The sequence below is a fragment of the Leucoraja erinacea genome, chromosome 18 (genome assembly GCF_028641065.1).
Source record: "Leucoraja erinacea ecotype New England chromosome 18, Leri_hhj_1, whole genome shotgun sequence".
NCBI lineage: Eukaryota > Metazoa > Chordata > Chondrichthyes > Rajiformes > Rajidae > Leucoraja > Leucoraja erinaceus.
Window position 1 is genome coordinate 23,245,494 of NC_073394.1, and position 27,036 is coordinate 23,272,529.

Consider the following 27,036-nt stretch of genomic DNA (forward strand, 5'->3'; position numbering starts at 1 on the left):
AGACGTACAGGTTTGTAAGTTAATTGACATCTGAGTGCAAGTGGATGAGATGGTGGGATTACATAGCTCTAGTATGAACGATGGGCTGTGTGACCCGTTTCCATGTTGTATCACTAAAACTAAAACAGAAATATAAAGATCCCGATGGATCACCATGGAGTTAAGGCATTCGCAAGGTCCACTTCAATGCCCATTTCGCAAGCCACCAGCCACCTCCCGCACAATTTTTGGTAGAGTCTACAGTTCCCACATTGGCCACAAAACCAGATAGGAATGAATAATTCTTAGTGTCAAAGAACCACATAATAAAATGTAGACTAACTTGGAAAAATCACTGTTTTAAGAGGCATTGCTGAGGATTAATCTAGTTTTATTTTCATGTAACAATGCATTTAATCTGCCCGTGTAAGATTTATTTTACCAAAGTTACACTATTTGCTGCAAAGCACAAAGACAGCATCTGGGGAGGGAACGGACAGGCGGCATTTTGGCTCAAGATCCCACTTTAGATTTAAGCTGTTTGCTGGTGTTTGTTTCCCAGTAGTAAAGCAGCATTCCACAAAGGCTCTATTCGTGCAAATGATGTGCTCAGCTTTTTCAAACTTCCTGTGGCTGAGACTCGGAACGCAGTAAGAGCAGCTGAGCTAATGGAAACCACCATTGAACTTATTCGACAGATGGTTTACACCCAGGAGAAAATGTTCAGGAATGCAACAGGTAATCAAGACAATTTGTATTCCTTTACGTATTTAAAGTGAAGGTGCTTTGTGATTTTTATTTTTTACAAAACAACAAATTCCCAGAAAGAAGGAAGCCAAGTGGAATCAGTGGAGTTTGTACAAACCATGGGAGCCTCAATGAATTAAGTAGATATTGGGAACGGGAACAAATACAGTCATAGCTTGTAAAGATATTTATTGTAAATAAATGTGTTACTGATATTGGTGGGGTTATGTATGTGTTTAAAAGGCATTTGGATTGGTACATGAATGAAAAGGATTAGGGGGATTTGGTCAAAATGCAGGTAAATTGGACTAGTGTGGGTAGACATCTTGGTCAGCATGAATGAGTTGGGCAGAAGGGCCTGTTTCCATGCTGTATGTCTCTGTACAGGCATCTAAACTGAAGTAATTTGACTGGTAAAGAGACCTGGAAGATGTAAAGATTCAGAGGGAATGATTGGGTTAACATATGATGAGCGTTTGGCAGCTTTCGACCTGTACTTGCGGGAGTTTAGAGGATGAGGAGGGACTTCATTGAAACTTATCAAATAGTGAAAGGCCTGGTTAGAGTAGATGTGGGAGGGTGTTTCCACTAGTGGGAGAGTTTGGGACCAGTGGGCCTAGCCTCAGAAAAAAATGTGCCTTTAGAAAGAAGATAAGGAGGAATTTCTTCAGTCGAAGGGGGGTGAAAGTGCCATTGCCACAGATGGTCGAGGAGGCCAAGTCACTGAGTATTTTTTAAGCGGAGATTGACAAGTTCTTGATTAGTAAGAGTGTCAAAGGTTACAGGGAACAGGCAGGAGAATGGGGTTGAGAGGAAATGCCATGCTTGAATGGTAGAGTAGACGCAATGGGCCGAATGGCCTAATTATGCTCCCATGACTTATGAATAAAGAAACCTAAAGCATATTTCTGATTCTGTGACTGAAATCATTTTAAATGGTTTCTGTATCTCACAGATCTGCTCAGCGCACTGGATCTTCAGACACTGGCCAGGGTGACAGGTTGTACCACTCAGCTACAGGTCATCCCTTGCTCTAGTTCCTGTTTGTTGGATAAATATCGAACCATTTCTGGCATCTGCAATAACAGGTACTACATCAGGAGAAGAAACAATACGGTCAAGACACAGTAGCTTCTTTTTAAATCAATAAATTTGTCAAAAGCCAAGGCCACAACACAAAGGAGTGAGAGAGTAACCACAGTCATAACCAAGCTTCCATTTTAAAAGCCTGGAAGGATACAAGAAATTAGCTTTGAGTGAAAAAACACTTTTCAGAAGAAAAGCATAGAAAGCAGATGACATAATCCTTACAGTTTTAGTTTAAGAAGATTAGCCATCAACAATTGTGATTGGAAAGCGTTGTCTTTGGATTATCATTGTCTGTTGACTGTGGTTCAGAGAAGATTAGTACCATAAGAGACTTCTTCCTTCAGTTGTGAAAATTGTCCCATGGACACTTTCACCAGAAGAGTAAGGACTTCTCCCAGTCTCTTGCAAATATTCTTCCCTTTACTAGAGCCACAAAGGCAGATTCATTGCTTATACTTCTTGTTGCAATTATGTACAAATGATCAGACTACAGCTTCGCTTGACTAGGCCGGCCCTGAAATGCCGCCAGGACAACCGGCCTTTATGGCCAGCTGCACTTAAAGCAACTTGGACATTAAAAATTGTGTCAAAATCTGGCGACCCTTCTACATGGTCTCAGTGGACTAGTTTGATAAACTTTGTATTCAATCTAGGATTGTATTTATGTATCGCGATAATTTACTGAACTGTATGCAAAAAAAATAATTCCACTGTACCTTGGTACATGTGATGATAAAGAACCATTCAACCCATACTTCTGAAGTAAGCTGGGTTGTTAACCAATTTCACACATATTGAAGACAGTACAAAAATACTCATTGCTTCCCTTCATAGTCTTTTCACGACAGCATCTAATTAAAGGAACATTGAAAAGTTGCATACAATGTTGGAGTAACTCAGTGTGTCGGGTAGCATCCCTGGAGAAGATAGACAGGTGAAGTTTCAGGTCAGGACTGGTTTCCAAGCCAAAACGTCACCTGTCTGTCATCTCCAGTGATGCAGCCTGACCTGTTGAGTCACTCCAATGTGTTGTGTCTTTCCTTGGTAAACCAGCATCTGCAGTTCCTTGTTTTGATATTGAAAGGCTGCAAATGTGACAAAATATCCACTGGATAGAACATTAGTTCAGTTTATTCTTCTTTACATGGTTCTAGAAAGAGATCATGATTGGATCTTCAGAAATCAACGGAAAAGCTACTTGCGTTTGGATTACTTTGAAGAACACTGACATTTCATAATGTAGCGTGTTAGTTAAACACAAAATATAGGTTGATCCAAGCTAATGGAAATGGTTTCACATCATTGCTATTTTTGCTATTCATAGACCTCTCACATAGTCATAGCCTCACTAGCCTCTTCATACAAACAAATGAATGAATCTATTTTATGTGCCTTTAGACAGCACACCCACTGGGGAGCTGCTAATGTCCCATACGTTCGATGGCTGCCTCCAGACTATGATGATGGGTTTTCAATCCCCAAAGGATGGATGGAGTTGAAGAAATATAATGGATTCGCCCTACCACTGGTATGATGCACGGCTTGCTGGGGGTGAGGTTAAAGTATGTAGGTGGCAGTGAACATCCTCAAACTTACTGATTCCAATGATAATTTTCAGGCCAGAATGGTGTCGACAGCAATCCTACACACAGGCAACAGGAACATTTCTCTGGACAGCAGTTATGCCCACATCCTGGTGGAATGGGGTCAGTGGATTGACCACGATATGGACCTGACACCACAGAGCGCCAGTACCTCTTCCTTTATCGACACCATTGATTGTTCGTCATCCTGCTATAACAGAAGCCCGTGCTTCCCAATACAGGCAAGCATCTGTGCTTTACATGCCACTTGCAAATGCTGCTTTTGTGTTAGCAATGTCTACCCAGTCCATCACCTAGACCATACTCTCCACCACTGACTCTATCTGCACTTCACACTACCTCGGGAAAGCAGCCAAAAACAATCAAAGACTTGTCCCATCCCGGTCATTCCTTCTTCTCTCCGCTCCTGTTGGGCAGAAGATACAGAAGTTTGAGAGCACACACCACCATACACAGGGACAGCTTCTTCCCCCCTGTGATCAGGGTTCTGAACGGTCCTTCCATAAACTAAGGTACTGTCAGATTCACCTCTACCCCATTGTAGACACTGGACTTTGTCTCTGGAACTAATGTGCTACAATGCTGAAACTATATTCAGCACCAGACGACACAGGTTTAAGATGAGGGGGAAAAGATTTAACAGGACCATGAGGGACAACTTATTTTTTTTTTTTACACAAAGGGTATATGGAACGAGCTGCCGGAGGTGGCAGTTTAGGCAGGTACTATCATAACATTTAAGACATTTCTTCAGGTACATGGGTAGGATTGGTTTAGAGGGTTATGGGCCAAGTGTGGGCAGGTGGGATATGGCGTGTGCAAGTTGGTGCCGAAGAGCATCTTTCCATGCTGTGTGACACTACTCGAGTCTGGCTTGCTAGTATTTATGTCTAGTATTATCTGATTTGATTGTATATAGCATGCAAAAAACACCTCACCCGTGTACCTCAGTACATGTGACAATCATAAACCTAATCCTCAGTGCATGCTTCACATGATGAGCGCATCTATTGTCTGATTATGTCAAATGTCTCGCAGATCCCAGAGGACGATCCCCGTGCTTGCGAAAGTGAGAGGTGCATGCCCTTCTTCCGCTCGGCCCCAGCATGTGGGAGTGGCGAGTCTGGGATCCTCACAGGGCAGCTCCGACCCCGGGAGCAGCTGAACAGCATCACCTCCTTTGTGGATGCCAGCATGGTTTATGGAAGTACAGAGAGCCTGGCATGGAGACTGAGGAATCATACCAACGACCTGGGCTTCCTGGCTATCAACCAGCAGTACTCAGACCACGGCCTGGCCTACTTACCCTTCATGACCAAGAAGCTTCAAAATCCCTGCACGCTGACCAGAGACCAGTCCCACATTGGAAACAAGTCAGACATTCCATGTTTCTTGGCTGGTAAATGTATGGCAGAGAATGAGGACAATTCAGTATTGTAATATGGAAGGTTTTGGATGTTACCCGATTCAAATTAGGATGTCATTTGATATTCCGCAATTAGCCATTGCATATGAGACCAAGAAGGGGGGGGGAAATGTTACCCTGTTTCTGATCATTGACCTTCTTTAGATGGGAGAATTTTGTCCTTAGATTAGGAGTGCTAGACACACAATAATTCAACATCTGTCCATTAGACCATTTCTGAAATTCAGTTTCAATACAATTTTATAACAAGCGCTTAGGACCTCAGGGTGATTATTAAGGTATTTGGATATGCATGTTAAAATGCACATGGCTGGATTTAGCTGTAAATAATGCCCTACTGCCTTCCCCCGTAAGTAGATCAATGCTTCCCTCCGCTTGTTGTCTAGGCACAATCATTAAGAAAGGCTGGTTAAACGAGGTACCAAAGTGCATTCACATGCCAAGCACCAAGTAATAGGAAAAGAATAACGTTAAACTAAAAGTCGATGGTTAAAAGTTTAAAGAAATTTCGGTCAGACCGAAAGGTTTGAATGACAAAAATAAAATTCAATTCAATTAAAACGTCACTTGTAGTGGGGAAGCAACAACTATGTAGGGGATGGCACGAGAGCAGCACTCTCATCAGGTCAGACAAGACTGGATTTGAGTTCTAAATATTTCTTTGTTAATTTGATAACTCCAATTAGCATCTCACATTCAGAAACTAATGTTTTGTTTCACTGGTAACTATGGATTATCAAGTAAACACTTTGGCCATTTGTTTGAAAGTAAGAATAGAGAGAGGGAGAGGGAATCATCATACATCAGCCCAACGTGACCACATTGACCAATATCTCCCATCTACACTAGCCCCACCTGGCTGCATTTGGCCCATATCCCTCTAAACCCTGTCCCATCCATGTACCTGTCTAAATGTTTCTTAAGCGTTGCGATAGTACCTGCCTCAACTACCTCCTCCGGCAGCTGTTCCACACACCCGCACCCTTTGTGTGGAAAAATGTACCCCTCAGGTTCCTATTAAATCTTTCCCCCATCATCTTAAACATATCTCCTGTAACAATTTATAACAATAACTACAACAAATTGATTTGTACGTTTAGAACATTGTGGATGAGCATAATTGTTGGGGAATTTGAATATTTCCTGAGACTTGGACTGCACGGACCCCAGACCAAAGCACAACCACTCAGCAAACCCAAGACCTCTGGAACTTTTGTAACCTTTAGGCACAGTTTCTAAGCAAGCCTTTCCAAACTCTGCTCTCACAGATGGATATTCTGAAGCCTGTCCGATTCTGCAAGGTTGACAAATGTTTATTTTACTATGCAGGAGATTCCCGAGCAAATGAACATTTAGGGATGCAAGCACTGCACACCATCTTCTTACGAGAACATAACAAAATAGTATCAGAACTACATCAGCTAAACCCACACTGGAGTGGTGAGACCTTGTATCAGGAAGCACGGAAAATCATGGGAGCCTTCCACCAGGTGAGAAAGAGGATTGTGTTTAAAATACTCCTTTGATCACTTCCCTATGGATCCTGGTCTCAAGCCATCATCATCGGATGTTCTTCCCATGCTTTTCTCTAAATTGTACTTCAGCCATTACCTGAGAACTGTTGATTGTGCTCGCGTTCAGCAACAGTAAATATTACATGCACCACCAGCAGGATAGTGATTTTGAAAACACTGTGTTCCAAATATGTCTTTAAATAATTAGCCACAGTTTCTGTTAATGAATAGGAGGTCATTGCACATACTTTGGAAAAAAATGGTGTCAAGCTAACTAAAATAAGGTAACTGGCCTAACATTTGCACACCTACGATGACCTTCTGTGACTAGAAACAATAGGACACAAAATGCTGCAGTATTTGCAAATTGCTGGAGTAACTCAGCAGATCAGGCAGCATCCTTGGAGAACATGGATAGGTGAAGTTTCCGGCTGAGACCATTATTCAGACCCAACTTAAAATGTCACCTATCCACGTGCATCAGAAATGATGCCTGACCTGCTGAGTTACTCCAGCAATTTGTGGCCTTTTGTGCATTAACCTGCATCTACAGTTCCTTGTTGCTACTACTACAAACAATAGTATTGGGATGGGGTGTGCCGTTATGATCCTTGAGAGATAATAAAAGTGAATGGTCTCCTTCCAATAAAGGTGTTTTCCGCATAAAGATGTATTCAATGAAGATATGATACTTGGAAAAATGCCAGGAAATTCTCAGCCAATGCTTCTCAAACTAAGTTCATTACAGAAAATTGTATAGGCAGTGTCCAATATACCACAAATAGCAAGAGATTTGAGAAGCGTGTGTTAATTTGAACGTAGTTTCATAAGGTAGAACAAATCATTCCTTGCATATTTGAAAAAATGTATTCTTCTACGGCAGATCTAAAATGCATCCCCAAAAACGTAATATTTTCAATCATTCAGTTATTCATAAACGAGTGTTCAGAGCTCAACAATAAACTAACGTGGCAACCAAATTCCACAGACGTCTTGTGTTACAAAGTAGACTCTCATAAACATGATACTCCCTGTAATTTCCTTTCACTCATACTTGGCAAGATTATAAATGTCAAGTATATGTGGAAGCTACAATTAGGATATTGAAGAAAATAATATGTTTGTATCACTACCTCTTCCGTACAACAAAGGAATGGTATTTTTCCAGTCCAGTCTGAAGATATTTCTGGGCTAGTTTAACAAGCTGAATGCCAAGAGATTGTTATCTCTAGCTGGAGAATTTAAAACAGGAAAAGTCACAAGATAATTAGAGAGCCATTTACAATTGAGATGTGAATTTACTATTGTTTAAATAAATTAAGATTTATATAATGTGGCTACAGTGATGACGCTAGGTTGACAATGGCTATACCAACACTCGCAGCAGAGTGAACTCACGTGACATGGGTTGATTTATAGTGAAGAACTATGGGGTCACGAAGATCCAGGTCCCTTGTCATCAGTGTGCATGCGAGGAGGCACTGACGATCCCTGCGGTTCACTCTTGCCCAGAGAGAAGGTGCTGGCAGTCTCAGACTTGTCCCGGTAGCTCGGCCTTGACCTCGAAGAGGAGGCACTGGTAGTCTTGTGTTTGTCCAAGCAGCTCAGTCTTTGCAACAAAGAGGAGGAGCTGGCAGTATTGGGTTTGTCCCAGTGGCTCAGTCTTTGCCTTGAAGAGGGGGTGAAGAGGCGCTGGCAGCCTCAGAATTGTCCTGGAGGTTCAATCTTGGGCCCAATGGAGGTAATGCTGATGGTCTCAGACTTGCCCTGGCAGCTCAGCCTTGGCCTCAAAGAGGTTGCGTTGACTGTTCAGATTGTCCTGGTGTCCCAGGCCTTGCTCTCCATGAGGTGCACAGTCCCTTGATGTCCGTGGGAAGGTGAGGAGGTGCTGGCGGTCTCAGGCTTGTTCCAGTGGCTCAGTCTTCCTCCAGGCCTGCTAAAGTGAAACACAGCTGGTAGGGAGATGTAAGGAGGAAATGCATATTCTGGTTTATACCGGAGATAGACACAACAAGCAGGAGTAACTCAGCAGGTCAGGCAGCATGTCTGGAGAAAAAGGATGGATGACGATTTGGGTCGGAACTCTTCTTCAGACTGAAAGTAGAGGGTGGTGGTGGGTGGGCAGGACTAGAGGTAGGAAAAGGCCAGAACAAGTAATCAGGGCCGGCAACAGATGACCAAGGAAGGAATTGAGCCCATAATGGTCCATTGGTGGCTGGGGAAGAAGTGTTAATGAAGGGTGCCCACTCTCTCTCCCTTCCTCTCCATCTTCCTTCTTTCTTTCTTTCTTTCTTTCTTTCTTCCTTCCTCTTTCCTGCTTTCCCTCTCTCACCCCTTCAATTTTCCCCCTCCCCTGGCTAGCATTGCTGTGGTTTTTAAAGAGGATGATGATGGGAGGCCCAATCCAATCACAGCTAACTGGACACAGCTGTTACTCCTGTGACTGTGGCCTCAACTCAGTCCAGATCTCTCCCCAGGGGGCCGGTGACCCTGGTGCTGAGGGGAGGCTTCTCCTGGCCTGTCTGCACACGAGTGGCACACAAGGGAACGGGCGGTGTCACAATAGGGATATAATTGGTGTCAATACAGACATGCAGCAACTCAAATTCAGGCCAGGCTTAAATTTTTTTTTTTTTTTAACGAATTTTACTTTAATTTGGCAATTTGCATTTGTGCTGGTAAATGGATTAAGAAGAAAACATTTTCTTCCTCTCTGCACAGATTATAAATTGGAAGGATTATGTGCCTAAAATTCTTGGCCCGGATGCAACAAAGCAGCATTTACTCCCCTACAAGGGCTATGATGATACAGTGGATCCCCGGATTTCCAACGTGTTTGCCACAGCAGCATTTCGTTTTGCTCATGTTACCATCCATCCAATACTCTACCGGTTGGATGAGAATTACACGGAGAATCCGACCTACCCCAGCATCTCTCTGCACAAGTCATTTTTCTCCCCATGGAGAATTATAGAAGAAGGTAAGGACAGTGGAAAGTATTCACCATAAGAAAACATTAAGTTTCTCTATGATTGAGCCAGTAAGCTTCTCCACTGACATCAGAATCTTGAACCGCCCTCTCACATGCTGGGGACTAATTTCACAGTCTTCCAAACCACCTCTTTGTAGACCTTCCATTTTTTTACCTGCACTTTCTCTGCTGCTGGAATGCTTTTCTGCACTCTGATTATTTTCCCTCTTTCAACACCTGAAGTACTCGTGTATGATATGATTTGCCTGGATAACATGCAAAAAAGGTTTTGCATTATCTCACAACATACTGCAATAAAATAGACCAATACCAATAAGCATTGATCAATTTACTAATATTTGTGAATTCACCTACTCCGCTCCTCCTGCTCCCATACAACTCCAAATTTTTCAGAAATCCGAACGGTTCTGCATCTGGCCGACTCATTAGTATCAATAACCAAGTTTAGTCCATATTTGCTCTATTGCCAAACGCAAATTAAATTACCAGTTGTTTGTTTTACAACATCACACAGTCCATCACAGACCAGACTTCTCACCATTGATTCCATTTGCACTTCACGTTGCCTCAGGAAAGTACCACCAAATCAAAGACTTGCCCCACCAACGTCATTCCTTCTTTGCCCCACTCCTGTCTGGCAGAAAATACAGAAGCTTGGAGGCATGCACTAGACACGGGAACAGCATCTCCCCCACTGTTACAAGGCTTCTGAAGCTTAGGGTACTGTCTGATGCACCTCTACTCCATTGCAAATATTGGACTTTATGGAACTGGTGCATTACAATGCTGAGAACTAAATTCTGCACTCTGTATCCTTCCCTTTGCTCTACCTATTATGCTTGAGTTTGACTTGATTATATATAGTACTAGACTAAGTGGGACCCGTTGGGTCCCATGTTCACACGGGAGGGCTGGTCCCCCGACGCAATATTCCACCTCTCCACCAATTCCAATATTGGTGGCCAGTGGGGGGGCTTTCTGGAGTGCTGGTATGGGTTCTTGGGGTGGCAGCTCAGTCCCTCAAGCCTGATATGCTGGCAGCTCACTCACGGCTGGTGGGCTGGCTGTTGACATGACTATTCCTTGAAATTCCAAATTCCATTTCAAGTAGGGTGCAAGGCCACCAAATTCAAGTGCAGTTTCCTAGCACTATGAGCAGGGTGCAAGGCCACCAAATTCAAGTGCAGTTTCATACCACTTCAAGCAGGGTGCAAGGCCACCGAATTCAAGTGCAGTTTCATACCACTTTCAGTAGGGTGCAAGGCCACCAAATTCAGTGCAGTTTCATATCATTTCATGCTAGGTGAAACCACCGTAAAACCACACAAAACACCAAACTCACAGTTCAGTAGACATTCAGTGTGTTCAGTTGATTCACAGATCAGCCAGAGTCATGACCTCTCCCTCCCCCATCATGCAGAGACCGAGCCACACCCACACTTCCGGGTTTTATAACCCCTCTCCCTCCAACCGGAAAAGGTGTGGCTTTCAGGGCGTGATTGACAGGAGAGAGATTCTCAACATTTTTTAAACACTAATAACACATTTTTTTTTCATTGATGGGAAGAATTTACTGGGATGGGAAGGATTTTTTTAAACATCAAGCCAAAGCTCCCAAGCCACCATTTGCAGTAAATAGTGCAATTCAACTTCAAGCCAAAGCACCCAAGCCACCATTTGCTGTAAGTAGTGTCTTTCAACTTCAAGCCAAAACACCCGCCACCATGTGCAGTAAGTAGTGCCTTTCAACTTTAAACCAAAGCTCCCAACCCACCATTTGCAGTAAGAAGTGCCTTTTTACTTCAAACAAACCATATTTTCATTTTCAAACCACATTAAGGGTACTCACAGTTGTGTAGACATTTGTTCAGTGTTATTCAGAGCTCAGAGAGACGTGTCCCTTGGCTTCATCCATCTTGCAGAGAGTGAGTGAGGCACACCACTTCCTGGTTTTATAGTCCCTCCCCCTCCCTCCAGCAGGGGCAGCAGAGAGAATGGTGAATTTTTAAAAAACATTAATATCTCTCTGATTTGTGAGCGATAGGAAAAATCCTCCGCACCCGTAAGGCGGAGGGGGCTCTGAGCGAGGTGGCCAAAAATGATGGCCGTAGGTAGCGGCGTTCTGTCGGAAATCGCAGCACAGTGGGCCAAAAGCGGTCAAAATCAGAGATTTAGTAATATAGATAGATTATCTAATCTGATCGCATAGCATTCAAAACAAAGCTTTTCACTGTACCTCAATACATGTAACAATAATAAACCTAAATGTACTTTTTTTTTACACTAAAAATTCTTCCGGGCCCAATTTCAAACACCCCCTTTAAACTCACCAGACCTTGTTTCCAGCGTTCCCTTTTAACTCACCAGTTTCACTGGAAAATTTGATCTGAAACATTGCCTGTTTCTCTTCCCACAGATGCTGCCTGCCCGGCTGAGTTTTTCCAGCATTTCCCGCATCTACTGTTTTAAAAAAAATGTTAATTAACTGGTACATTTATTAAGTTACTGTGTGACATGTTAAAAAATGTGAAATAAAAGTGCAATGGGATATTAATAGAAATAAAATCCAAGAGTTCAGAATATCTGCAAGTCCATCTCTCGAGTGCGCCAGATTATACTGTGCTTGGTTCCTCAAGTGCTGCCAATTTTATGGCTCTTGACTCAAGCTGCTAAAAAGTTTCATCTGAAGCCCAGAAGCCAGTGTGTTATTAAATCAGGTTCACTCCATTCTGCAGCCAGCATTCAAAATAATATTTTTATAGTAAGGACCCAAAGTACTGGAATAATTCAACAGGTCATGCAAATGATTATGTTAATGTGTCACATATACTACAGGAGGCATTGACCCCATCATCCGAGGTGTTGTATTAAAGTCTGCCAAGCTGCAAACGCAAACACAGATGATGCCAGAAGAGCTGACGGAAAAGTTGTTTCAGCCGAAGGAATCCTTAGCCTTGGATCTGGCAGCACTTAACCTACAACGAGGAAGGGATCATGGGCTACCGAGTGAGTATCAAAATGAAGGATACACAGAGAATACCAACAAGTCCATTCCTAATGATATTACGATGCAATGTCAATAGTTATATTAATGTTATAATTTATTAATCAGAAAGAAGGTGCACTAGGCAATTAGACATGTAAATAAAGCCTTCATTGCAAAAAGGATGAAGTATTGCTGAAATAATTTTTTGTCAGAATCATTCAAGGCTGTGATGAAGTTAATGCCCAAATAAAGGCATCTTGCATTTTACGTGGGAGTCATGTGCTTGAAAAGCAGTGATAAATCAAACATATGCCAGGTATATACAACTACACTGTCATCTGGTGCCAGACATAAATTTGAGTGATATCTGAAAATAGAAGCACATAAATTAAACTTTGATAATAATTAAACAAGTGTGTTATTGTAAAAATGCGTTAATCAAGCTTGTGTAAAACGTGAGGTGTCTGTACTGTGCGTGTTTGGTCTTTGTGTTTCGTCTCAGTAAAGTTAGAATCGTCTTCAAAACAATTAAGCTTGTTAGTGCAAGTAAAATGGGTTCCAAACCAGTAGTGGAAAAAGGAAAGCGCTGTTCTATAAAGATGGATTTCATTTGAACTGTGTTGAGACCACTATCCTGGCAATCATGTCATTGGGACTATGGACACAGCTTTCAATTAATTAGAAAGCATGAGGATTCAAATAATGGAAAGTTTAATAAATCAAAAGCAAGTTTAAGTACAGTGACACAGGTCAGTAAAGAGATGAATACAGATCAAAGCATGACAGGAATGAGCAGAATTTATAAGCAAATTAGTACAGTAGAAATTAGAAATTAATAGGTAATAAGTATAAAAGTCAAGGCATAAAGCTCTTTATCTGAATACACACAGCATTGGTAACAAGCTAGATGAGTTGATAGAACAAATATAAGAAAATGAATTAGATATAGTAGCTGTTATGACAATGGGGTTGTGGAATGACCAGAACAGGGAAATCAAATTCCAGGGCTATTCAAAGTGTTTAAAAGAATAGGCAAAAGGGGAAAAGAGATGGCTGGCATTTTTAATCAAGGGAGGGGTTCAATGTAGTACTGAGTAGAGGGAAAGGTGCTGTGGATTGCGGATGCAAATGAGTTTGGGAGGAAATAAAGAAAAACAAGGAACAGAAGACATGGGTAAGACTGGTCTATAGACCACAAAATAGGACAAAGCGTAAAAAGGAAAATAATATTACATGTGATAAGAAGGGAACTGCAATTATCAGAGGTGATTTTAATTTGCAAATCGATTGGACAAATTAAATTGGCATGGCTAATGTGGGGGAGAAATTTGAGTGGTATTGGTTGGTATTGAAATAAAGTTTAAATTCTAGAATAAGAAGATGGTGTGTAAAAAAGCAGTCAAAAGGGTGGGTTAAAGGGAGATTGTTTAATAATACAAGAGATGCAATTTTTAAAAAACTTTTGTCCTACTCCTGCCACGATTCCTAATACTGATATTCACCATAACAGCACATACAATTCCATGGGGCGCAGCAGTAGAGTTGCTGCCTTACAGCACCAGAAACCCAGATTCAAACTTAACCTCAGGTGCACTGAACTGTATGTTGAGTATGTACATTCTCTCTGTGACCACATGGGTTTTCTCTGGGTGCTCTGGTTTCAATGGACAATAGCAATAAGAACAGGAGTAGGCCGTATTGAGGAGTGAGGCAGAGAATTCCACAGACTCACAACTCTGTGTGAAAAATTGTTTCCTCATCTCCATTCTAAATGGCTTACCCCTTATTCTTAAACTGTGGCCCCTGGTTCTGGACTCCCCCCAAACATGAGGAACCTGTTTCTTGCCTCTAGCGTGTCCAAACCCTTAATAATCATATGTTTCAATAAGATCCCCTCTCATCCTTCTAAATTCCAGATAATACAAGCCCAGCCGCTCCATTCTCTCAGCATATGACAGTCTCGCCATCCCAGGAATTAACCTTGTAAAACTACGCTGCACTATCTCAATAGCAAGAATGTCCTTCCTCAAATTAGGGGACCAAAACTGCGCACAATACTCCAGATGTGGTCTCACTAGGCCCCTGTACAACTGCAGAAGGACCTCTTTGCTTCTATACTCAACTCTTCTTGTTATGAAGGCCAACATGCCATTCGCTTTCCTCACTGCCTGCTGTACCTGCATGCTTTAATTCATTGACTGATGAACAAGGACCCCCAGATCCTGTTGTACTTCCCCTTTTCCCAACTTGACACCATTTAGATAATAATCTGCCTTGTAAATAGCTGTGGTCCCGGCACCGAGCCTTGCGGAACCCCACTAGTCACTGCCTGCCATTCTGAAAGGGACCCATTAATCCCTATTCTTTGTTTCCTTTCTTAACTATTTTTTTCCTCTTCACATACCTAAAAATGCTTTTACTATCCTCCTTTATATTCTTGGCTAGCTTACCTTCGTACCTCATCTTTTCTTCCCGTATTGCCATTTTAGTTATCTTCTGTGCTCTTTAAACATTACCCAATTCTCTTGCCTCCCGCTCATCTTTGCTACGTTGTACTTCTTCTCTTTTATTTTTACACTGTCCCCGACTTCCCTTGTCAGCCACAGTCGCCCCTTACTCCCCTTGGAATCTTTCTTCCTCTTTGGAATGAACTGATCCTGCACCTTCTGTATTATTCCCAGAAATACCTGCCATTGTTGTTCCACTGTCATCCCTGTTAGGGTATCTTTCCAGTCAACTTTGGCCAACTCCTCCCTCATGACTCCATAGTCCCCTTTGTTCAACTGATACCTCCGATTTACCCTTCTCCCTTAATTGTAGATTAAAACTTACCATATTATGGGCACTACCTCCTAATGGCTCCTTAACCTCAAGTTCCCTTATCAAATCCGGTTTGTTACACAACACTAAATCCAGAATTGCCTTCTCCCTGCCTTTCTTCCCACATTCTAAAGATGCACAGGTTTGTAAGTTAATTGGCCTCCGTAAATTGTCCCCAGTATGATACTCTAAACTAAAATAGTATGCAAATTGTCTACCGATACTATTGATAATTGTGGAACTATCTAAAATTATACATAACTGCAATTTATTTTCACAGAATGCTTTGATCATCCTTTCTTTACCATGTAGGTTACAATGCCTGGAGGCGGTTCTGTGGACTGACGCAAGCCAAAAACATCTCGGAATTAATACAAGTCTTTAACAGCACGTACTTGGCAAAAAAGATCCTCGCAGTGTACAAGACGCCTGACAATATAGATGTGTGGATTGGTGCAATTGCAGAACCACTGCTGCCCAGAGCTCGTGTTGGGGAGCTCTTGGCCTGTCTTCTTGGAAAACAGTTTCAAGTCCTGAGGGATGGAGACAGGTGTGTGTGGAAATTCACAGCTCACGAATGTGTCGGCTTATCTGATCCTGGATGGTTTGATATTAAGGGAATCAAGGGTTAAGGTTCTTGCACAGATGCTATTATTTGTTTGTTGTTAGTAGGGTTGTTTTAGGACTTCTCACATTCAAGGGTGGCACAGTGGCACAGCTATTAGAGCTGCTGGCTCAAAGTTCAATTGACCCGGGTTTAATACTGGCCTAGACACAAAAAATTGGAGTAACTCAGTGGGTCAGACAGCATCTCTGGAGAAAAGAAATAGGTAATGTTTCGGGCCAAGATCCTCTTCAGACTGAGAATCAGGGGGGAGTGAAACTAGAGGTAAGAAAAGGTACAGAACAAATCAAAGCTGGCACCGATGGCCAAGGAACCCACAATGGTCCATTGTTGGCAGTGGAGGTGGTAATGAAGAAATAAGAACTGTGAAATTAGCAGGACGTCTAGAGTGGGAGAGAGATGGAGACAGAGGGAATGCAAAGATTACTTGAAATTACATAAATCCATTTAATACCGCTGGATTGTAAGCTGACTAAGCAAAATATGAGGTGCTGTTCCGCCAATTTGCGTGTAGGTTCAAGTGCTGACCGTATAGAATTTGCATGATCTCTCTGTAACTACACAAGTTTCCTCTATGCTCTGGTTTCCACATGGGGTGAGTAGATAGGATATAGAGAGAATAAGACACGATTGGTGTAGGTTCAGTGTAAATGGATGCTAAATGATTTGGGGAGGCCTCTGTGTACTGAAGGTTCCATTTCCGTGGTGCAGGACTCTATGACATTGTGATTAAAGTCCAAACCAAACTACAAATAAAGATTAGAAATGAGGAACTGCAGTTGCTGGTTTACAAAAAAAGACAAAGTCCTGGAAGTAACACAACGGGTCAGGTAGCATCTCTAGAGATGGATAGGGGATGTTTCGGGTCGGGTCCCTACTTCAGTCAGAAGAAGTGTATTTTTTTTAAATAAATGTAGAATTCCAAGTATTGACCCAGGATACACACACGTTTCTTATTTCTCCAAAGCCAGGGAGCTAACACTGACTTGCTATATTAGGGTATGAGTGTGTGAAAGAAATAAACAATTTATAGATTTCAAGGCTCTTGTGAAGAAGATAACATGTATGGATACGACCCAAACTCTTAGGATATATGGGTATGTGCAAAAGCACGTCAGAGTACAACAGGATAAAATTCTGTACACCACATAGTTATCTTTTCATTTCTGTTAATTAATTGCCGGTCTGGGCATGATGACAATTCAATGCTTTGGGGATTAGATGCAACCCTTGTTAGATGCAACCCTTGGAAGGTACATTTATAGTGTATGTTCATCATGGTGAGACACATGGTGTGTCAGGCTCCATGAACAGCCATGTAATATTTCCTGTAAGACCATGACAATACTAAACTGTTGCACACATTTTTTTAAGCACTAACTACTTTCTTAGACAGTTTCCTCCCTAACTTACTTAAGTCTGCTGATTCTTGTGGCATATTTCATGTGGTCCTACCATCCACTGACATCTTGCATGTGGCCATTCCTCATCTGTTTGCACAAGAAATGAATTTTAGCAAGCTGTGACAACCTCAAATTATTTTGACCTAGTTTCTACTGCGAGGCAACAGGAAAGAGTGGTTTAGAAACATAGAAACATAGAAATTAGGTGCAGGAGTAGGCCATTCGGCCCTTCGAGCCTGCACCGCCATTCAATATGATCATGGCTGATCATCCAACTCAGTATCCCGTACCTGCCTTCTCTCCATACCCCCTGATCCCCTTAGCCACAGGGCCACATCTAACTCCCTCTTAAATATAGCCAATGAAGTGGCCTCAACTACCCTCTGTGGCAGAGAGTTCCAGAGATTCACCACTCTCTGCGTGAAAAAAGTTCTTCTCATCTCGGTTTTAAAGGATTTCCCCTTTATCCTTAAGCTGTGACCCCTTGTCCTGGACTTCCCTAACATCGGGAACAATCTTCCTGCATCTAGCCTGTCCAACCCCATTTTGTAAGTTTCTATAAGATCCCCTCTCAATCTTCTAAATTCTAGAGAGTATAAACCAAGTCTATCCAGTCTTTCTTCATAAGACAGTCCTGACATCCCAGGAATCAGTCTGGTGAACCGTCTCTGCACTCCCTCTATGGCAATAATGTCCTTCCTCAGATTTGGAGACCAAAACTGTACGCAATACTCCAGGTGTGGTCTCACCAAGACCCTGTACAACTGCAGTAGAACCTCTCTGCTCCTATACTCAAATCCTTTTGCAATGAAAGCTAACATACCATTCGCTTTCTTTTACTGCCTGCTGCACCTGCATGCCTACCTTCAATGACTGGTGTACCATGACACCCAGGTCTCGCTGCATCTCCCCCTTTCCCAATCGGCCACCATTTAGATAATAGTCTGCTTTCCTGTTTTTTGCCACCAAAATGGATAACCTCACATTTATCCACTGGAGTGGAAGTCCTCGTTGATTCCAGCATCCTATTAGAAATGTGGGAATCTAACCCATGTCATAGAGTAGAAGCAAGGAACTGATGGTGATTAACACTAAAGGGTATAAATAGAGTAATAGTGTCATACAGTGTGCAGACAGGCCCTGCAGCCCAACCTGCCCATGACGACCAACATGTCCCATCTACACTAGTCCCACCTGCCTGCTTTTGACGTTTGGCATAAAGCGCTGGAGTAACTCAGCATGAAAGGCAGCATCTCTAGAGAACATGGATAGGTGACATTTCAGGTCGGGACCCTTCTTCAGGCTGTTTATAGTGGGGTGTGATAGGAGGAGAACTTCTTCAAAGTAAGAGAACTTGAGGCAATTTTGCAGTCGAAGTCAAAATGTAGAAGCAAGGAACTTCCCCCACAGAAGGTTCCCGACCCAAAACGTCACCTATCCATGTTCTCTAGAGATGCCGTCTGTCCAACACATTCTAACCTAGGCTATAGTGATTGCTAAAGCACATGCAGGGAAGAACACATCTTTTTCATAAACAACCCAAAGATCAATATCACATCTCGCAAAATGTCTTTATTAATTCCTAGATGTGACACTTGGTTTTCTTCCACCCAAAAGGTTTTGGTGGGAAAATGAAGGTGTGTTTACCAAGCAGCAGAGAGAAGAGCTGAGTAAAGTCACTCTGTCCAGAATCTTATGTGACAGCACCAGGATTCGGAGAATCCCCGTGGATGTGTTTTCACGGAACCAATATCCCAATGATTTTGTACCTTGTAACAGCTCTGTAATCCCCTCACTCAGCCTGGCTCCCTGGAAAGAGAAGACCACAGGTGGGTTGCCACTATTGCCAGCTTCTAAAACCAATCGGGGAATATTCTAATAAGGTACAAAGATACAGCAGGAGAGGGGAAGGGAAAGAACAGCATGGAGAAAGAATTCAACAGAATGCAAGATCAGACGCAATCGGGGGAAGGCAAGAAGTTGGGAGAGAATAAGGCATAGGTTGGTTTAGAGATAGATAAGAGCTAAGCTGAGGACAAGGCAGTGGGTGAAATATTGGCCTGTGCTCTGAATTTGTTTTCCAAATGATAAACATTCATCAGCCAAAATATAACTAGTAAGTACATACCAATAGGCATAGAAATAAGCAAAAACCTTAAAAAAAAAATCTCATCCAGTTTTAAATATTTCTGGACAGCTTCCCCAGAAGATCAATAGTGCCATTCCTGGGGACAGCTATGAGGAGGAGTAAATATATTATTATATTTAATTTACCAATAATATTTCAACCATACAGTAAACTGGCAAAAGCAATGAGATTATTCCATCTTTTCAAAGGGAATTATCTGGAACCAGTTGCTAGATTATATAGAAAGATAATTTGTTGAATAAAATCCCCTCAGAGTTCCTAACACCCTCTCATTCCCACATCTGGTATGTAAACACATCAGCAATGAACACTTGAATCTCAATCATACCTGAGCAGTAGATGGGATTGCTTTACATCAACAGCTGTCTCATAACAAAGCAAAGCCCCAAAGTGTACATTCTGAGGACAATTTCCATGTTTGCCCAGGTTGGCCTGCTGAGAGCACAATGAAAAATATTCAAGCATCATAGCAAATAATATACCCATTTTAGTACACTCTTCTTCTCACCATAAGATTATGGGGTAAAAATCGGTCTTAGTCCAAACCACAAAAAAATAGGTCATACAGCACCCAAAGCACACATAGCTATTCAGTACTATTGGGTTCAATAATCAAGAAAAGATACAACTGAGAATAAGATCTCCAGATGTACTGATTCCAAAAGGAATTGATTTATGCTGTCAATCACCAAAAAATAATCTCTGATAACTAAAGGTTGATATAATGTACTTCTGTTCTGATTCTGTTCACCAGAGCTTAACTTTGCTATTTTTCACAGAAACGTCTTGTGGGGAAGTTCCCAAGGTGGAAAGGGCACATTTCTTCTTTTGTAAAACATCCATCCATTTTGAATGTAACACTGGATTTCATCTCATTGGAGCCTCATCTATAACCTGCAATCCTTTTACTGGAGCATGGAGTTCGGCAGCACCCACATGTCAAGGTATAAAGGGGTCTACCTCCTGCCCATATTTTATCTGAACACTCACACAGTGGTGCAGTGGTAGAGTTGCCTTACAGTGCCAGAGACCCGGTTTCTATCCCGACTATGGATGCTGTCTTTACAGAGTTTGCACGTTTTTCCTTTGACCATCTGGTTTTCCCCGGGTGCTCCAATTTCCTTCCACACTCCAAAGATGTACAGGTTTGTAGATTAATTGGCTTCTGTAAATTGGCCCTAGTGTGTAGAGAGTGCTGGTGTACGGGTGATTGCTGGTCGGCACAGTCTCAGTAGGTCGAAGGGCCAGTTTAAACGCTTTATCTCTAAAGTCAAAAGTCTTAATCCAGAATAATCAGGGTCCAATAATGGCTCCTTAGAGGATGAAAACTATAAGGGTGGAGGAGAGTTAAGTAAAGGCAAACTTGCATACTTTAGGACGAGGAAGATAGAATTCCACACCTCTGTTTTGAGTAAGAATAAGTTTAAATTGCAAAATATTACATTGCAATGATGATTACGGAAGCACGGGTCTAATAAGAATGGATAATAATATAACCATATAACAATTACAACACAGAAACCAGGCCATCTCGGCCCTTCAAGTCCGTGCCGAACACTTATTTTCCCCTAGTCCCATCTGCACTCAGACCATAACCCTCCATTCCTTTCCCGTCCATATACCTATCCAATTTATTTTTAAATGATAAAATCGAACCTGCCTCCACCACTTCCACTGGAAGCTCATACCACACAGCTACCACTCTCTGAGTAAAGAAGTTCCCCTTCATGATCGACCTTAGACAGAGGTGCAAGTGCACTAGCATTTGTGGAAATGCCAGGTAGACTGACTGCCTGCCTTGTGATTTCTGAAATTGTTCTCCACCCATTCAGAACTTACCTTTGTTTAACAAAGACCTTTTCTGATGCAGAGCCTATTTTATTGTAATACCATATTGAACTTTGAACTTGATATTTTGAGTGTTTGTACTCATTCTCTGCTGTGTAGTCCTGTGGTCCCTATCATCATAGAAGCAATATTCAATCTGTGTCACCATTCTTTCAAGAGTAGCTGAGAGTACTAGATATAAAGAAATCTATAGGACACAATATTATCTTGCTCATTGTGCGGAAACGCACACGTCTCTCACCAAACTTTACCAAAAAATTGAGAAAACTGGAATCTACCTGACACTGAAAATCTAGTCTACAAAAAGCAGGAAAAATTCAATCAAGTTCAATGCCACCCCATCAAACCTTCTCAAGGATGGTAAATGACAGAAGCTGTCACAGACATTGTTAACCAGCAGCAACACTGATGCTCAACATAAGTTTTAACAAAACCACTGATCTTCAGCATTGACTGAAACATGAACAAATGAGATACATTTCACAGGGGATGTGATACTGAGTGTTTGTAAAGAACACACAACATTTGACTAAGTATCATTAAGGTTTCCAAAAAAAAGTAATTTCCTGCAGTGACAGCACTTAATTATTAGTGCACAAATGCATATTTATAACAATTTTTTTTTGTAATCTTCCACATAGAAAACATCTCAAAGAGTTCAAGCCTTCTCATCACAATGCTCGTAACTATCTGTGGCTGTGTTTTCATCGTCCTGCTGGCAGTTATTGGTTTTCAGAGGTAATATTTTATGCAATTAGCATTCAATGTTTTTAGTGAACAGCTGATTGTGGGCGGAATGAATATATTTCAGTGTTAATTTTGTTGGCACTTATATGATCCTTTAATTATCCCTCTTCTAAAATTGATTCTGGTAGGGAAATAAGCTCCTTGGTCCTATTGTCATTCAGTGGCATACTCAAGATGCAATTCTTCATAAATTAACTTACATGATGCGTAATATGGACATCGCCAGGACCCAAGTGATTCATTCATTGTTTGGAATCTGCCCACGTGTGCTTCTCAATGCCTATTATTAAGAAGTTTTATTACATGGAAACTTAGTTGGTTTTCTATTATTTATCACTAATAGAGTAATTAAGTCATACAGTACAGAAAGAGATGAAGAGGCCACAGCTTGAATCATTGCTAAACATTCTGGTTGACATAAGTCAAAGTGTGTTGCAAATAAATGATTGTTACTGTGCTTTATATTTCATTTATTTCTATCAAATTAATTAAAACAATTACAAATTTCCATGGCTTACATTTCTCGAATGGGCTAGCATATATCAAAAAGAAAACATCAAAATAATTTCACCATAGGCATGATAGGATGAATAATCCTTTCTGTGCTTTATGTACGATTCTATGGCAATCTTGATTAAAATCACATCACCTGAGAATTCACTGCAAATCATTTTGATATCACTGATGTCCAGAACAATGCTTTACATAAATGTTTCATGAAGGTGATTGTTAATGAATCACAAAACAAGGTCTGGTGGATCAAACTCGAAATAGTGAAACTGTATTCCAAAAACCTTCAGGGTATCACAATGTGATGCTTCAAACAGAGTGAACAGTAATAAATTTGCACTAATCAAGACATAGAAACATAGAAATTAGGTGCAGGAGTAGGCCATTCGGCCCTTCGAGCCTGCACCGCCATTCAAAATGATCATGGCTGATCATCCAACTCAGTATCCCGTACCTGCCTTCTCTCCATACCCTCTGATCCCGTTAGCCACAAGGGCCACATCTAACTCCCTCTTAAATATAGCCAATGAACTGGCCTCGACTACCCTCTGCGGCAGAGAGTTTCAGAGATTCACCACTCTCTGTGTGAAAAAAGTTCTTCTCATCTCGGTTTTAAAGGATTTCCCCCTTATCCTTAAGCTGTGACCCCTTGTCCTGGACTTCCCCAACATCGGGAGCAATCTTCCTGCATCTAGCCTGTCCAACCCCTTAAGAATTTTGTAAGTTTCTATAAGATCCCCTCTCAATCTCCTAAATTCTAGAGAGTATAAATCCAAGTCTATCCAGTCTTTCTTCATAAGACAGTCCTGACATCCCAGGAATCAGTCTGGTGAACCTTCTCTGCACTCCCTCTATGGCAAAAATGTCCTTCCTCAGATTTGGAGACAGAATTCTTCAGGTAGAAATATTGGTACCAAGGAAGGCATAGCTTTTGGGGATCGCATGGTGACACGCATCAGATGGCAACTAAACCATTACGAAGTGTAAAAAACAATTTTGCCAAAAAAGATCTTTCGAAAACATGGTTTTAAGTGGGCTTTTTTTAGACTGGTTGATTTCTTTAAACTTTTAGAAACTAGTTTAAAGCTGCGGTATCATTAGAACTGGTTTGCTGCTGTAATAACATTTATGATATCTCCACAAAACCACAATCTATAAATGAACAGCAGTGATCAATTACCTTAAAATATTGCAACCCTGACTATGCAGAGCATAAAGGGTGCTGCTTCCTTTCATCTTTGGCTCTGTAACGGTGTTGGTGGTATCTCTCAAAAAGAAGAAATTTGTTCCAGGTTCTATCACCTCTGCTGCTCCACTATAGATAGAGCAAATGCTACAAGTATTTAAAAAGCTTTGTGACCAGAATTCAGACAGCATTGATATAAGCAGAAGAGAACCACTGTTAACTTTGGAAAGGGCCATCTGAATTTTAAAGATTCCTTAATAGAAATCCAGAGACACTAAACAAGCCCGTCTACCCAAAATACAATGAAGAAAATTACTTTGTATAAGAATCATAAGAGTGAGAGCATTTACCTACTAGTAAGGAAGCACATTATATGGAGAAAAAAAATCCATCAGTAATTATTCAGATTTAGAATCAGAAATATTTATCTTCCATGGGACTGAAATCCAGGCTGCTACCTATTTAACATATAGGTAATTTTTATATAGCAATACAAATAAAATAATCTGTTTTGTTTTATCTAGATATCGAAGGAGAGACAAAGGCATGAATAAGACCGTAATCAAATGTGGATTGTGTATTAAATAATTTATCTTCTAAAAATGAAGCCTTTCAAGATGACAGGACTGACTGCAGAAACAGAAGCTAATTTACCATCTATGTGACTCATCAACTCCATTTTCTGGGTTTCACTCTCTACAAAAGCCTTACCATTACTGCCAATTCAATCAGTCCCCATCATTTTGAAGTAATTGAGGCTCCAGGCTTGAATTCCATGCACCCATTTTATCCATTGCTAATTTCATAAACCGACTTCCAAATCCAAGTCAAAGATCCAAATCCTGTTCTTCCTCCACATTTTCTTTCTTCATCTTCCTTTTCCTCTCTAGGATATGACTTGAATATAAAACCGTTGTCAAGTTTCCCCATCATCAATACCACACCACCTCTGATCACCAATTTAATTGGACCAACTGGGTAAACACTGTGGCTACAAGAGTTGGTTAGATATTAGGAATCCTGCAGTCACCTCTCAATTTCTTAAAGACTTACACCAATTCAAGGCTCAAGTCAGAATTGTGATGTAATGTTTCTCAGATTACAACTCAATTTTAGAATTTTAAGACTATCCAGGACAAAAATGTTCAAGTGCTTGGTATCCTTTTGATTTCATCAGAAGTATTCACTTCTTTCACTGCCATTGTGCAGTAAAGTACACCTGCTACAAAATAAACTTCAGCACCTTGCTGGATTTCATTGACCTTCCTAAATCTACACAATCACATAACTGAGATCCCCTGCCTGATACCACTGTGGGAATACAAACACGTCCAGTGCAAAGATATGATTAAACACCACTCTCGAGAATAATTATGGATTGGAAATATTGACATTTCCAGTGATGCTGCATCTTCTAAATAAAAGGAAAAGATAATCAGCTATGCTTGTCCAATAACTTGAGTTGTTTAGAAATGCAGAATGTCTTTGTCTCCACTCCTATAGAATGTGCCAAACTCTCAGAAACTCCCTTTCTATCAAGGTCGGTATTTACTAACATTTTATGTCAGCAAAGTGTGTTGGGACTTCTTTTCTAAAAAAAAAAGTTTATTTGTTGTAGCGTGCATTGGTAGTAAAGCATGCTTGGACTGCAAGAAGTGTCCTCTTTCCACAAAATGTGTTTGGTTTCTAAGTTGATTTCTTTTTCTGTAAAAAAAGCTAGAACATTTCTGTTTGTAGCATTTGTAGAAAATACAAGACATGAGAGATATCAGCAACAAAATGGTTCTCAACTGTAGTTTTGCATTCATACTCATTGAGTGAACAAATATTTCAGCCATATTCTCACTTTTTAAACTGACAAATGAAAATGACTTAATTTCAAATTAATTCACAATAGCAGACAAAGTATACATTGCTTTAAAAAAGTGGTTGAACCTACTGCTGTAATTACAAAAAATAAATCACTCATCTCATTGAGTGCAACATAAAAATACTGGTCACCCTCAGCTCATCTCAAATACCTTGCCATTTTGTAATTAGTTAGGTTTGGGATGCAATTATTGAAGCCCTTCGGTATGTTTGACTACTACATAGCTGCACTTTTTTTAATTGGCTGAAACTGAATTTGTTCAGGTTAATGAATACTGAATTCTCAAAGTTCAGTATTTTGCTTATACTCGCGCTTTCAGCAAAGCTGGTAAATCTCACTTGTACAGTGGCTTAAACATGTTCTGCAATGTGTTAAAAACTGAATGATGTATTATTAAAATGCAAAGTGGATCATATGGAAGGAATGGATATGGGACATTTTCTATGACAGGCTATGTATGAAGGAGAGTCTTAAGAAGAGTCTTGACTTGAAACGTCGTCTATCTATTCCCTCCACAGAAGCTGCCTAACCCCTTGAGTTATTTCAGCACTTTGTTTTGCTCATGATTTCAGCACCTGCAGTTCCTTGTCCCTCTAATGCATTATCAACTACAAATCAAAAAAACTAATACAACAGAAGTGAACCAGTAGTTCAGAGATTCTGTAAAGAAAATAAGAATTCAATATAATGTTAGAATAGGAACAATATTGGTACATGGCAATCCAATATAATAAAAAAGAGATTGAGAAGATGGGCCCATGTAATTTAAAAACATGGGAATTAATGTGGTTTCTTGTTGTTGCTTGGTCTATTGGGTTTTACTAGAATGAAGATTGTATGTTTTAGTGTTCAGCAAGAACAAGGATTAATATTTTCTGATAATGGATGTCTTGATCAATAGCGGTCTTGATCAATAGCGGGTTGAAACAGTGTGTGAAAACTTCATGAATAATGCCACTCGGGCAGAATAAATTTAGCACCCAAAATAAACTTTAACACTGTAAAACCTGTACACTCCTATTCCAGACTTAGTAAACTTTTATCTGTTCAACAAGAGGCCTGAAATAAAGTTGCTCAATGAATCTCAAAGTATTTAGAGTCTATTTTCAATGTTATTGTGCTTAATCTTGTACACATTTATTGTTTTCCTATAAAATGCTGGTTATTTTTTGCAGCGTTTTGTATAGATTAATTTGTTTGGGTTAGAGATAAAGCAAGCCCTAAGAAAATGTCAACACTCCAACTGTGTATTTAAATTGAATCCATCGCTGGCCCACCGATAGATGAAAATTATAATCTCCATTAACTTGCAGTCTCTGCTCTGGTACAACTATTTGATAGATGTTTGATAAATGTACCAGATGTTGGCGAGACCACGTGGAGTATTGCATGCAGTTCTGGTCACCTAGCTATAGGAAGGATGTTATTAAGCTGGAAAGGGTGGTGATTAGATTCACAAGGATGTTACCAGGTCTAGAAGGCATGAGTTACAAGGAGAGATTGGATAGTTTTAAGGCATTTTTCCCTGGGGGGGAGAAGGC

At 40.9% G+C, this 27,036-nt stretch overlaps 1 protein-coding gene across 2 annotated transcripts; it reads left to right on the forward strand.

The window, feature by feature from the left end:
• Positions 1-26,573, forward strand: LOC129705776 (thyroid peroxidase-like). Of its 2 annotated transcripts, XM_055649573.1 has the most exons (13): positions 1-717; positions 1,682-1,814; positions 3,214-3,343; positions 3,434-3,640; positions 4,458-4,818; positions 6,175-6,335; positions 9,081-9,339; positions 12,187-12,357; positions 15,470-15,707; positions 18,803-19,014; positions 20,114-20,278; positions 21,824-21,920; positions 24,150-26,573. In XM_055649573.1, the coding sequence occupies exons 1-13, from the start codon at positions 648-650 to the stop codon at positions 24,211-24,213; spliced, it is 2,268 nt and encodes a 755-aa protein (XP_055505548.1). In that variant the 5' UTR covers positions 1-647; the 3' UTR covers positions 24,214-26,573. The 2 variants fall into 2 exon arrangements, with proteins under 2 accessions (XP_055505548.1, XP_055505549.1); XM_055649574.1 differs by lacking the exon at positions 3,434-3,640 and having other exon boundaries at positions 2-717.
• Positions 26,574-27,036: the final 463 nt, after the last annotated feature.

Coding starts and splice junctions, on each gene's coding strand:
- LOC129705776 (XM_055649573.1), top strand. CDS start 648: ATGGAAACCACCATTGAACTTATTCGACAGATGGTTTACACCCAGGAG. Junction 1,815..3,213: donor TCTGGCATCTGCAATAACAG/GTACTACATCAG, acceptor ATGTGCCTTTAG/ACAGCACACCCACTGGGGAG. Junction 6,336..9,080: donor TCATGGGAGCCTTCCACCAG/GTGAGAAAGAGG, acceptor CTCTCTGCACAG/ATTATAAATTGGAAGGATTA.